Raw genomic sequence first — 13,812 nt, forward strand, 5'->3', positions numbered from 1 at the left:
CAGTCGGCGTTTGCCACCTAGTGGGAGGAAAGGCACATGTACCAAAGGCTGTTGTCAGACAAGAGCTAGTATGCATGGGGCTCATGGGTGCTACTGAATTGAGAAGGACGAGCCCAACAAGCTAAGTAAGATTCCAGGTGAAGTTTCCCACACACACTGGGTGCCAAACCCAGTGAAGTACATGACACATGAGCAGAATCAAGCTTCTTCTCCCCAACTTTTACAACTCCAGCTTTTCTGCCCAAGTTTCCTAGCCAACAAGAGGGGGAGGGATGCAGGAAAGCTCTTTCCTGCCTCCTTACAGGGGCAGGAGCTGTGTAGATGGACTTGTGGGTGCAAAGTGAGCCCCCCAACCCCTCCTCCACATGAACACTAACCACCCACACACCATTCCAGAGCAGCCAGGACAATGCAGTCTGGATCTGCACTCAAGCCTGCTGGCACATTCCACAACCACAGCACACAAAAGAATGAGAAAAATAAAAAGATGACTAACTCTGAGAGACCCAAGCTATGTGATGAGTTAGGACCACTCTATGGTTCCTCACTGGTCCAACAAAGATCATAAAATCTCCCGTCTCCTTTCACACAGCTACTGTGCAGCCCAGATGAACTTGTGGATAAACAGGCATTCAAAATGCTTCTGATCTTGTGTAACTTACATAAATGCGACTCACTGAGAGCTTACTAGGGGCCACATCTTATGCACACATCACTTCGTCCTTACAACAAGCACATCCACCACTTTTACAGATGAGGGAAAGGAGGCCCAGAGAGCACAAAGTAGCTTGTTTAGTCACACAGGTCATATGCAGTGGGTCTCCCATGTAAACCCAGGCCAGCATCTCTTTCCTACCCTGCTTTTGATCATTCTGTTCTTCCTCCTGCACTGCAAATGGCAGACCTCCCCTCACACATCAGCAGTCCAGAAGAGCAACCGCGTTCCTCACAGAGCTCAAGGTTCAACTGCACATCAGGGACAGAAGCCACAGCTTTCCTTCAAAGTAATCTCAAAGGGGTCCTTATTCTGTGTGACAACTCCAGTGGCAGCACTAATACCAAAAGATCCAAGTCACGCAAAGGCAGTTCTCTCTCTCCAAATAAAGAAGGTACAGGAATGAGAATTGCCTTGTAAAAATAATACCTCTTCCAGCCCAAGCCTCCCCAGACCAGCCGCATGAACATCATGCACAGATGCTGGGCAAAGATTTCCCTGCACATTGGCAGGAAGTTGGACCAGGTAAGTGCTGTCCACTTTTTGGTCAGTTGCAAGGGCAGCTTTGACAATGAGCTCTACAGATGAAAGGAAGGAATAGGACACTCAGGAGCTCCCTCAAGAACTGGGAAACAGACCAACTCCCTGAGCAAGCCCAGGAATTAATGATGTGAAGCCCTTAGCTAGAACTTCACTTCCTTCCTTCCAAAGCTAACATTGTATCCAAACCTAACTACAAGGTTCATCTTTCCCACAGCATTTGTACTTTCCAGAGACAACTGCATTCTGTATTATCTCTACCCAAACCCCGTTATTAATGGATCCACTTTAAAACCTTTCAATTCTTTCAAAATTTTACCCCCCAAGAGAAGTAACCTCAATACCACCTGCCATATTCCGAAACCAGAGATATTCACATGAACACATGATGTCCAATACGGTAGCAACTGTTTGCATTTTTTAAAAGTCCTAGACGTGAATGAAGCACTCCCCAAGAGAAGTGTTTTGTTGATATCCATCGGCTCATGTAACACAACCACCGCCCTTGTTAATTGTGAACTACTCAACCCCCAAGCGCCTCCAAGCCAACATTAATTGGCACTATGACCTCCAAAGAAAGATCCTGTTGACCTTCAATTTCAAACCACATGGTAAAATCTATTTCTGAATTTGCAGAAACAAGAACAGACGATTAGACAACTGAGTGTATAAGCAGATGACAGGGGCACCATGCCTCATGTGTTACCTCCAACACCTAAATGATACTATCCACCTCACATGCTCATTTCTTGAAAAAAATCTGAATGAGTCATAGATTGGAGGTCAACAACAACAGGACATTCAGTTGTAAAAGAATGACTTCTAAGGAGTCATCCCTGTCTCTAACCTAGGAGCATTCCAACAGTTCCAGCAACTTCTCCAACCTAAAGGTAGAGATCCCTTGATAAGCATACAGAAAGAGCAATCCAACACAAGGAGGTATGACTGCCTTAAAGGAAAGCATAGAACAAGACCCTCATTGAAGACATCCTAATGTTTCTCCTTCCCCAGCGATGACAAGTGGAAGTTTGTTAAATGACAAATACCAGTTCCCCAGCACTGAATGACAAGTGGCAGGTTCCAGATCATTTGGCCTCACCCTACCAGATGGAGACAAGAAGGCTCTTGCTCATATACTTACTGAGGGCTGAAACTCCAGGCATTCTTCCTCAAAGTCAGGGTCTACCTGATGAAAAAGAATCATTAGGAAATTAAAACATCCATTGATTTCTCCAGGACTCGGTCCCACTTGCAGGAGACTTCAAGGCCTGCGAACATCCTGAACAGCTAAAATCTCGTCCCTTCCCTCTGTTCATGAAACCAGCATGCCACAACCACACATGTCACATGAGCACAACACACATGGGACGGTCTACCAGTTACCAAGAGACGGCTCTTGAGCGTCGACAGAAGAACACAATGACTCCACTAGCAGAGCAACAGTTAAATGTCTGAGATAAATAAAAGATCAGTTTCCCGTCACTGACAGTCCTGCTTGGTTTTAGTTAGACATAAAAAATCTGTGGCTTCCAGCAAGAGTTACACTCGCTTCAGAAAGTAACCACCAGTGATCTCTGATAAATCATGCAATCAACATTTCCTCACAGCTAGTTAGCTGGGCCCCAAATTCCATTTGGTTCCAATTTAAATTTCAATTTAGTGTTGATCTTTGTTTTTTAAATATTTCAAAATCGTCAGTTCTTCAAATATGAGGCATCCCAGGGGATTCAGAACATTAAGATTCAGCCTTCTGTGGGGTCAGGTGTGGAAGCAATACTGATACCCAGGCATCACCTTGAGAATCTGTGAGCTATCCCACAGTGGAACCAGACAGCAGGAGGTATCTTTTGATGTACGTCTAGAATCTGATATAAAAATGTATTGTGCATCTTCCAGCAGAGTAAAACCCAGCATCTGTCACATAGTATGATGTCTCTTTAACACCAAAATTAAAAAGCAAATTCCTCCTGTCCTTCAGCATGGAGTCTTGCCATTCCCCAAAAGCCTTTTACAGACATTTAAGGTACAGTTAATTTCCTTGACTTTTGGCACTCCTGCAAGTAAAAGATGAGGCCCTGCTTGTTTCGCTAAACCAGAATACTTTATAAAGTTGTCTAACTCTTTATGTGTCTTAATGCTTCCAGCTTTACATACCATGTTTCCCTACAGCTGAGTCTTGGACATTCATGTTAGTGAAACAGGGTTATTAGGAGCAGAGTTGTTAGATAAGATGTGGGGAGAGCAGAATGCAAAAGCAAAAACTGCTCTAATCTTAAATCCCAGATTAGCATTCTTTTCTTCTAAAAAGAAATCTACTTTCTTAGCAACTTCCAAATAGACAGTCATCATGCTATACACTACATCCCCACAATAGTCGTATTTTCTAAATTTCTCCCCCACATCTTGATCAACACCCCTGTGAAGTACTAATACATGTTTATCATCTTTACCTTTTCTTGTTTATAAGCAGGAAAATGAGGCAGGAGGAAATAGAAAAGCAGAAGGAAAAACAAGATGACTGAGCATTACCCTAAGGGTCTAACTACCCAATGGCCACAGGTAAATGAAGATAAAGCAATGTGTGAGCCTTGAAAGAGAGAGACACGGAGGCTGTTACTTACCTCTGCTGCTAAGTAATGGCCGGTAGCAAGATGCTTGAAACGGAAGAGGCTGTTCCAGTATCCGGCTCCACCCCGACATGGGTCATGTTGGACTACCTGCAAGAGGAGGAATGATTAACGGAAGTGGAGGAAATGTCAGCACAGGCTAAGCCAACACAGAGACTTCACACATAAATCACAGTTCAGGAGTGACATTTAGCCGAAAAAATCAGTTATCTTCCAACAAAGCCACTGCAACGATCGTACGTAATGTCAGAGCTCAAACATAGGGAAACGTTAAGCTCCTCCAAAGGAGAGAGAGTCTCCCAATTAAAATGAAATGCTTATAGTAAAAAGTTGAATGGTTTTCAGGTTCTTAGGTTTAATGATAATAAAGTAGAAGATTCTGCAATTTATCCATAAAAGACATGACAAATAAGAAATTTCAGAGAAACTGTAAAAGCATGCTCTACTGGTACTCATGTGCGGTAACACAAAGATAGGCCAATGCTCTGAAACTTGAAGTTCACAAAGCCAGAGGACAATTTACCGTAAAAATACACGTAACTTCAGCTTCTGGTCATGACAGAGTAATTGGCACTGGCAGCTGATGCAATGAACAATTAGACACTGCACAAATTACATAAATTTGCCACAGACACCTAGAAAACTGGATACAGTACATGCAACAACTGTGTTCAGATGCTGCACGACAGGCAGTACACAACTGTGATGGGTGAGTAAAGAGAAGCAAAGTGATCTCCATGATTAGTCCAGCTTTCTGTTTTAAGGTCCTCTCTGGATAATCCTTTTGGGAGGGAGAATCCAAGCAGAAGCACTGGTCTGAGTTGAGATAAATCAGAATTTAGAGAGACAGAGGTGGCTGGAATGTGGGGGAGGGGGCAAAATACAAAGCTTCCCAGAGAAGCTCCAGACATCTATACAGGGGACTCCGCGAGCCTTCATTTTAATACCAAATTCTGTACATGTAAGGTGAGCCCCCAAAAGGCCAGATGAAGAGTAATAGGGAGGTTGTGAGCTTGACGTTCTCAGAGCTTAACAAAGCTTTAAAATAAGCCTCTGGAGCATCAAACTGATTCACAAGTAACTTTACTGTCTGACAAAACCAAAGGTTTTTAAAAAATGTTTATTTATTTTTGAGAGAGCATGAGCACGTGCACACAAGCAGGGGGGAGGCAGAGAGAGAATGAGACACAGAATCTGAGGTAGGCTCCAGGCTCTGAGCTGTCAGCAGCACAGAGCCTAACGCGGGGTTTCAACTCACAGACCATGAGATCATGACCTGAGCCGAAGTCGGATACTGAACCGACAGCCACCCAAAATTCAAAACTCCTTAAAGGAATGCAAGAGGATGCAGACACTCCATGAAGTGGAGTGCACTGTCTCTCCCTCTCTCTCAATATTTTTTTTGGCACTAGCATCCAAATCATACATGAAAAGTATTTCTGAAAGACTCTTTTTTAACATATAAAACTCTGTGCTGAGTACAATGATGACATAAGTGATCAATGCCAAAGGTCTAACTCACAAGGAGTTTATAACCTAGTGGGATTGATAGTGTCTCTATGTAGACACTAAATAAACACTACAAACAAGTGCTTTGGGCGTAGAGAGAAGACGACAAAGAAGAAATAAGGAGGAGGTAGGAACTGAAAACTTCATGTAGATTCCTTTCATCATGAAAATTGTACAGATTTTTCTATAAAACAGGTAAGATAAGCCAGAGTATGACAACATCCACCTTAATGGAGAGATTAAGACAATTCTTTAAATGGGCAAAATATTAGTACAGACACTTCACTGAAGAAGATATACTGATGTTAAATAAACACATGAAAAATGCTCACTATCATTACCCATCAGGGAAATGAAGATTAAAAGCATTAAGAGGGGCCCATGGGTGGCTCAAGTGGTTAAGTGTCTGACTCTTGATTTTGGCTCAGGCCATGATCTCACAGTTTGTGAGACTGAGCCCCACATCAGGCTCTGCACTGAGCATGGAGCCTGCTTGGGATTCTCTCTCTCTCCTCTGCCCCTCCCCAATTCTTTCTCTAATAAGCATTTGAAAAAAAAAAAGCATTACAAAACTTCACCACACACCTATTAAAATGGCTATATCAGTAAGACTGACCATGCCAAGTGTTAGAGATGATGTAAAAGAACTGGAACTCTCATACTCCACAAGTAGGAATATAAAATGGTACGAGCACTTCCTTTAAACATGCATCGACCATATAATCCAGCTATTCCATTACTAAATGTTTAGCAAAGAGAAATGAAAGCTCATGACCATAAAGAAACTTGTACACATTTATAATGCCCACAGAAGCTTTAGTTGTAAAGCCAAAAGTTGGATCAACTCAAATGTGTATGAACAGATGGACACAGTGTGGGATACCTTATGGTGAAACACTACTCACCAACAGAAAGGAATGAACTATTGATACATCCAACAACAATTATGCGGGGTGCAAAAACAAGACCATAAAAAGATTATATACTGTCTGATTCCATTTCTATGAAGTTGAAGAACAGACAATACCTAAGCATGGAGACAGAAATCAAATCACTGGTTACTTTTCTAGGGGAAAAAAAACCAAGACAGTTCTGAAATAGGGGTTCAAGGGAGCCTTCCAGGAGCTGCTAGTTTTCTACTTCCTGACCTGGGTGCTGGTTACATGACTGTAAGTGTACATAAAAATTCATCAAGTTGTGTACTTTTGACCTGGATGCTTTATGTCTGCTGTATCTCAATAAAATCATAAAACATTTGAAAGGAGGAAAAAGAGAGGGGGCAAGCGGAGACAGACATATGTATCCCAACGGCTGCAGGTAAGCAGAGAGGAGGTCTTTGCAGGAGGGGCCATGTCCCTGCAGGTGACCTCTGTCACCAAGCACTCATGCCACTGTCTCTTGGGTTCCACATCATGTCTCAAGCTCCCTCAATAAATGACATGCTGTGAGCACAATCCTCTATCTCCTGAAGTAGCACACTGATTATGTTAGTCCCCTTCTCAAAACTACTCTCCAAGCTCCTCCCCTGCTTATGACTTAAATCCCACCTCCTCACAGCCCAGGTACAGGCCCTTCAGCCTCTGTCTCTAAGACCAGTTTCTGTTTCATTTCCTGCCTATCCTCTCCTCCCTACCGAAATAGGATGCTGAGCCTGATTTCAAGACTGTCTCACATTCCCAATTCTGCACCACCATCTGCCATGAAGTGACCTACACTCTGTGCATTTTTGCCTTTGGAAATACACATCGCCCTCTAAGTACCAGCTCAGACGTTACCTCCTCCACCCAACCTGGACTCCTCCCTCCCTCATCTCGGTCTCCAGAGCTCGGGGAATGTGCCTCTCCCCACTTCGCCATCCAGTGACCTGGGTGTCTTACTATCCTATCACTGACAGGAAACACCTCTGTCTCATGCTGAGTAGGCATTCAATGACATATTGTTGTAACAGACAAATGAGTGAGGGAAAGAAGACATGGAAGGAAAAGATTAGATGGCTAAGAGAAAGAAAGTTCCAGTTCCAGTTGCCAGCTTGCTTCCAAAGTAGACATCATTTTCCTCCATCAGCACACCCAGCATCCTTTTGGTATGACGTGTTTATCTGTCATCCTGACCCATTTGTGGAAAAAAGGTGGGCTTACTACCCACTACCCTACGACCCACGAGTCCTTGCTTTCCCTCCCCGGTCCCACGTCTTACCTCCACCTCCCACAGGGCTTTGGAGCTCGTGGCAGATGTGGCCGACTGCCGGCCAGTAGTTCTCAAGAAGACATGCTGCTTCTTCCTGTGCTCATCACAGGTGAGGAACTTCTCCTGCTCCGCGTGGAACAGCCTGACCACGTCACCCTGAAAGTCAACGCATGGAGGAATTAAGGAAAACCAATTTTAAGAGAGAACTTAGCTGCTGCCCCACAAAGAGCCAAGTGCTGGCAGCTCAGAAAGTAGCCGACTCACCCCCTTCAGTATGTCATCTTTGTTATCACTCCATTTCATGAAAAGGACTATTTTCCAGCTTGTATTGCAGTTGACAGAATTGACCTGGAAAACAAATGACAGCTATTTTTTTTACATGTCCCTCACAATAATTGTGTCTTCCAGCCCAAAAGGCTGTGCTGTGCTTCTGCCCTAAAGCTCTAACCTTAAGATTACAGAAATGGCAAATTCAACTGGCCTGTCAGATTTTTTGGTAATTAATGATGTGTTGGCACCAACCACCATTTATGCTCGAAATGACTCCAGGAATAGTGTGGAGGTTCCCCAAAAAATTAAAAATAGAACTACCCTATGACCCTACAATAGCACTACTAGGAATTTATCCAAAGAATACATGAGTGCTGACGCATTGGGGCCCGTGTACCCCAATGTTTATAGCAGCATTTTCAACAACAGCCGAATTATAGAAAGAGTTTAAATGTCCATCAATTGCTGAATGGATAAAGAAGACGTGGTTTATATATACAATGGGATACTACTTGGCAATGAGAAAGAATGGAACCCTGCCGTTTGCAACAATGAGGATGGAACTGGAGAGTATTGTGCTAAGTGAAATAAGTCAGTCAGAAAAAGAGATACCATGTGTTTTCACTCATATGTAGATCTTGAGAAACTTAACAGAAGACCATGGAGGAAGGGGAGAGGGGGATAAGTTACAGAGAGGGAGGGAGACAAACCATAGGAGACCCTTAAATATAGAGAACAAACTGAGGGTTGATGGGGGAGGGGACAGGGGAATGGGGGAAATGGGTGATGGGCATTGAGGAGGGCACTTGTTGGGATGAGCACCAGGTATTATACGTAAGTGATGAACCATGGGAATCAACCCCAAAAACCAAGAGCACACTTTACACACTCTATGCTAGCCAATTTGACAAAAAATTTAAAAAAAAGAAGAAGAAAAGAAATGACTCCAGGAACCTCATTTCCTGACTTTCTTCACCAAATCTCTTGTTCTGTAGCCGAAAAATAAAAGCTCAATAAAAACAAGTACTAATCAAAGGTATAAAGGTAAGAAGCATCCAGTGAATACACTCTGAAATGTGAATGATTATCACGAACAGCAGCAGTCACTGCCTGAACCCTACGTGCCAAGCACTGGGCGACCATTGTGCCGATTTCAGAGATGGGAAAACTAATGCACAGGGAGATAAGGGAGATGCACATTAACTAACCTACAGACACGGAGCTAGGGAATGGCAGACTTGGGATTTCAATCCACATCTGGACTCCAGAGCCGGTGCTTTCAACCATTAGACAAGCACTTATGTCACCATTAAGTCACTGTCCTTTTGTCCTATAATTGCCAATTTGAGACCAAGGATATGTATGGCCAAAAGCAATGTATCACTCTTGCAAGGTTGCTGATGGCCTGTAGTATACCCATCTTAGTAATCCGCCAAAGGCAGACTTTTAAGGGAGACACACTGGAAAAAGGTACCCCTCTGGCCAGAAAAATTTGGTACCAGGGGCCCTTTTCTGGCTTAACAAATTAGACAGCAATCCCCCAGTGATATGAGACTTAGTACACTGAGCCCCAGGGTAACTACCAGCCCTCACCCACCACTACCCACTGCCTGGGTGTGCACAACACCATGTGACAGCCTTGATTCTGGGCCTTGGTCACTTACCTGCCGAAGAGGTATGCTGCCCCGCATCACTAGTGAGGTCAGCTTCAGCATGCACATGTGCTGGCCCCAGGAAGGCCTGCTCCCACAGCATATGGCTGCCCACATGCCACAAGGGGGTTTCCCTTACCTCGTTGCAGCCTGGGTTATCCACCAGCTGATGGCTGCTGGCATGTAGGGGCTGGCCAGCATTGACGGGGTTCAGTACAACCTTGTCACCTATGACCACCTGGAAAGGAAGAGACCAACAGAGCTTTTCACCAAACAGGTCAGAGGTGGTGGAGGGCAGTTGACAGTCCTTATTCCGCCCTGTAAATGTGGCACATCCTAAGCCAGCAGAGCCAACGCCTTCACAGTGCCGGCCAGGCAGGAAGTTGAACAATGCCTGTCAAATCTCTGGAGAAATGCTAAGACCAGTGTGCAACCCCATGGCCAGCTGTCAATATCCCCCTTTTCCTATGTTAACAGATACATGTAAATAAGCCCTAAGTAAATATTTGGAGTAGAAGCAGAATAGTGTCTGAAGGAAGTCTATCTTTGAAAGAAGAAAGCCCTAATTTTATAGATCTAAAGCAATGACTTTCATTCTTTTTTGGGTATAAGCAACATTAAGAAATATGTCTCTATTATAATCCAGTCATACCTATTTATGTGCACATGTGTGGGTATAAGTGTGTGTACATATATAGATATACATATCTATATTTATCTGAAACAGAAGTTACCTCCCTAAAACAATACTTACTTCATCATGTTTAGGACAGCCTGATACTATCTATTCTGTTCTGCTTTCTAAAATGAGAGTCACAAACCACTAAACTGATCTCATGACCCACGGATGTATCAACATTTTGTCTATAAATCACCATCTTAAAAAGGATAACCAACTGCTCAACAAAGGTACAGCTAAATAGGTACATTTAAAGGATAGTAAAACTAAGGGCTTGCTGAGATTCAGGACAAAGCACATTTGTCTTTCATTAGGAGGGCAGAAGGTAGGAGAACAGAAACGATGGTTTCCAAGAAGTGAAACTCATCTCTTACCAGTTTGATACATTTGGGAAATGTATACAATTAAATTTTTACTAACTCCAAATATATGTTAAGTACTTCAAAAAAAGCCAAAACTTTTGGTGAAAACTAAGCTTCACTGGACTTGTTCTTCTATTCTCAGTTGAGGAATGGGCTGCTTCTACATGCTTCGGGTATGATGCATATGATTTAATTCACACACCAATATATAAACTAACACACAGGCTGCCCAAAGCTTGTAAACTTAAATGGCAATACTGAAAATGGTAAAGTCCAGTTTTAGGTTAAAGCCAAGTGAGCATTTTGATGAGATTTCAACCTATTTAAGGGCAGCCTGTTTCGGTAAACAATTACTGTTTCAGAATCTTTAATAAGGTCAGAAACGCAGCTTGATGGCATTGAAACATATTCATTGTCAGGTCTACGCCCACATAATGACGTACTAATGTAGCTGACAAGCAGCAGAACTGTTCTAAGGCACAGGAAGAAGTATTTCAGTGGCTTTACATCCTAACGATCCCTCGGGAGAGGAGCCAGTTCAGGACCCACTGCAGTCACTGAAATGGGACAGAGAGCCTGCAGGCTAATCGACAAGGAGCAAGTGAAGATAATCCTAAAATCCATTCTCCTTCCCTGCTGTGTCTCATTATTTTCTATCCTCCTTCTTTACTAACTTCATTACCAACGCAGAGAGGCATTTCTATTCCACTACAGACCTAGAATGACAGGGATGCTGCCCAGCACATTAATATATGAAAGCTGTTTTCATGAAGTTCTGAGGTAATGGGCTATTCATACAATTTTTTTTCTTCAGAAACTCAGTAGGAAAAACACAGCTACTGTATTTAGGTCACAATTCTCTCCAAATTTCCCTGTTTCCCCAAACACTGGTTTCCATAGTGATTCCCTTCTTTCTCTTCGTACAGGATAAGTCTCTGGTTCCAACTATAAAATTCTCTTAGTTGACTTTCATATACAGTTATGGCTGGAGGCACAGCATGGGGCACTCCCCAGGTGGGGACTTGGCACTTACACTGTCGCCGATGGATCGCAGCTTGTAGAATGGCTGAATATAAAACCAGGACCCTTCATTTCCAGCCTCGTCCAAAGTCACTCTCATGGCATTCTTCTCCAGTAGTGCTGGAAGCCTCTTATTCACAGTTAGGTATTTATTACTTTTCAAATGCAGGAGCTGAAAACCCACAGAGAGAATAAGGTGAGTGCCAGCAAGTCTCTGAATCTCTATGATTTCTCTCTCAGTCACATAAATATGTATCAAACATTCCTTCTACCCCTGAGCTAAGTTATGGAGTCATAAAACTGCCTAAGACAGAGAATAATTAGAAAATAAAGAAGAGCAAAGGGAGAAGAACTAGAAGGAAGAAGAAATATTTTATTTATTCTCCTCAACATGGCCCTGGACAAGATGGATGCTGCTCAGGTCAACTGCACCAGCAGCAAGGAACACCACTCTACCATCTGTTAACATCTAATTCCAGGTAAAGGAGCGGAGGAACTGCAGTCTGAGTATCCCTGACCCTAATGTGGAGCTAAGGAAAGGCAACAAGAAATAGTTTAAGGGATAACCCTGTAAGGGGGAGTAGTTTCATGTGGAAGAACATGGCTGCTATAAATTTCCACCTCGAATTGCTAAGCATTTTATTATTAATTCTTAGGAGAAACAAAGATCTAGATGGCAAACAACTTGTCTCAGAGTAGGTCTACATCAGGAAGCACTGATTAAGGCTTCCTGACTTAACAGGCTATAAGAGAAAAGGAAGGGTGAATGAAAGACTGCCGAAATCCTGGAAAACTATTAAGACTGGCATGGAACTTCATTGCCAACTGCCAATATCCCTTTTTCATATGTCAACAGATACAGTTTCTAGAATGTGCCTGGAAAGTCTACATTGTTCTTTCAGTGTTGTTGGGATGAAGGAGTAATGCGTCTGATTTGTGAGACCCTGACATCCCCTGGCCATGATATACAGGAGAAGGCAAAGTCCTCCTTATATCTTCATTGTTACCCTGGTGAGTGGCCCCTGATCCTCCATACACCTGTCCACATGGTTTATAAAATACTGATATTACCTAGAGATGGATTCAAAGACACAGGCTCTGAAGAAGTAATAATAAATAACATTGGCTAAAATGTATTCAGAGTTTACTTTGTGACAAGTACCTCTCAATTATTCTAGAAAACATATACCATTATTATTCCCATTTTACTGGTAAGCAAACAGACACAGCAACATTTCTTGACCAAAATCTCACAGTGATTAAGTCACAAATCTGAATTAGAATGCACTTAGGGCTTACGTTCTTCGCCCCTGTGCCCATCTGTCATCTTTAGTTCAAGCCACATTCTCTCATCTCACCGTACCAGGGAGTCTTTGCTCTGACTTTGAAGGCACTGAACTCTGGAACCGCTTGGCCCCTTGTGTCCTTTCTCAGTTGGATAGAATTTGAAAGGGAGGCAGAGTGCAACTGGCAGGATTGGAAAGCCACTTTACTATTCCAGAAGCCAAATAATCCAGTTAAACATAAAAGTTTGCTGTTACCCGTGTAGCAATTCTGGTTTTCCCATGCTCCAGATTATCACTGCTCTCTATCTAATAGAAATAATAATAATGGTAAAGAATACCTTTGTAACCAGTAAGACTTAAATGGTAAGTAAACTCTTTCAGAGAGAGAAATAATGAAGTAAGAAAACCACATGGGTCAGGTTCTCAAAAGTTGGTAACTATCACCCTTGTCAAAATGAGCTGGCAATTAGATAAACAGAAAAAGGCTACATCTGGCCCTGGATGTCCTCATACAGTGTTCTGCAAGGACAGACCCAGCAAGATTTTCTTAGCAAATCCCACAGTACCTATTTCCTAGATTGTGTTTTATCTCCACACCAAGTCTAAAGGCACAAGGAATAAACAAGTAAACCTTACAATCCATAAGGCAAGACATGAGACCGATCACCAAATATTCTACCTGAAGGCCCAAAATTGCTCATATTACCCCTAAGATGAGCTCTTGAACCAACAGATAAAAGTTACAGGGAATCCAATTTTTACCGACAGTAAGAACTTTCAAAGAAGGCATGTGATACAGAAGCTCAGCAGCTAGGCTGGTTTCCACGTAGGCAAGTTGCTACTTAAAATATCTGCACAGAACTTAAATCCTCAACTACGAGGCAGAGAGGTGGGTTCCTGCACTGACAGAAGGCCAACTCAAAAGCCCAAGAGACCAATGCATACAAGAAGAAACACCAGTCCTT

At 42.9% G+C, this 13,812-nt stretch overlaps 1 protein-coding gene across 7 annotated transcripts in view; it reads right to left on the reverse strand.

Annotated features, from left to right (window-relative positions):
- ITPR1 (inositol 1,4,5-trisphosphate receptor type 1) overlaps window positions 1-13,812 on the reverse strand; it is a 324,913-nt gene that overhangs the window by 183,124 nt on the left and 127,977 nt on the right. For 4 of the 7 annotated variants that reach the window (XM_029918485.1, XM_029918484.1, XM_029918482.1 and 1 more), the window contains exons 7-12: window positions 11,575-11,733; window positions 9,640-9,738; window positions 7,843-7,926; window positions 7,588-7,734; window positions 3,877-3,972; window positions 2,397-2,441 (exon numbers count right to left, since the gene is read on the reverse strand). In XM_029918485.1, coding sequence (XP_029774345.1) covers window positions 2,397-2,441; window positions 3,877-3,972; window positions 7,588-7,734; window positions 7,843-7,926; window positions 9,640-9,738; window positions 11,575-11,733 — 630 coding nt within the window. The remainder of the gene's footprint in view (window positions 1-2,396; window positions 2,442-3,876; window positions 3,973-7,587; window positions 7,735-7,842; window positions 7,927-9,639; window positions 9,739-11,574; window positions 11,734-13,812) is intronic. The other 3 variants (XM_029918487.1, XM_029918486.1, XM_029918483.1) reach the window with 1 other exon arrangement.

The sequence above is a fragment of the Suricata suricatta genome, chromosome 12, assembly GCF_006229205.1.
Source record: "Suricata suricatta isolate VVHF042 chromosome 12, meerkat_22Aug2017_6uvM2_HiC, whole genome shotgun sequence".
Lineage (NCBI taxonomy): Eukaryota > Metazoa > Chordata > Mammalia > Carnivora > Herpestidae > Suricata > Suricata suricatta.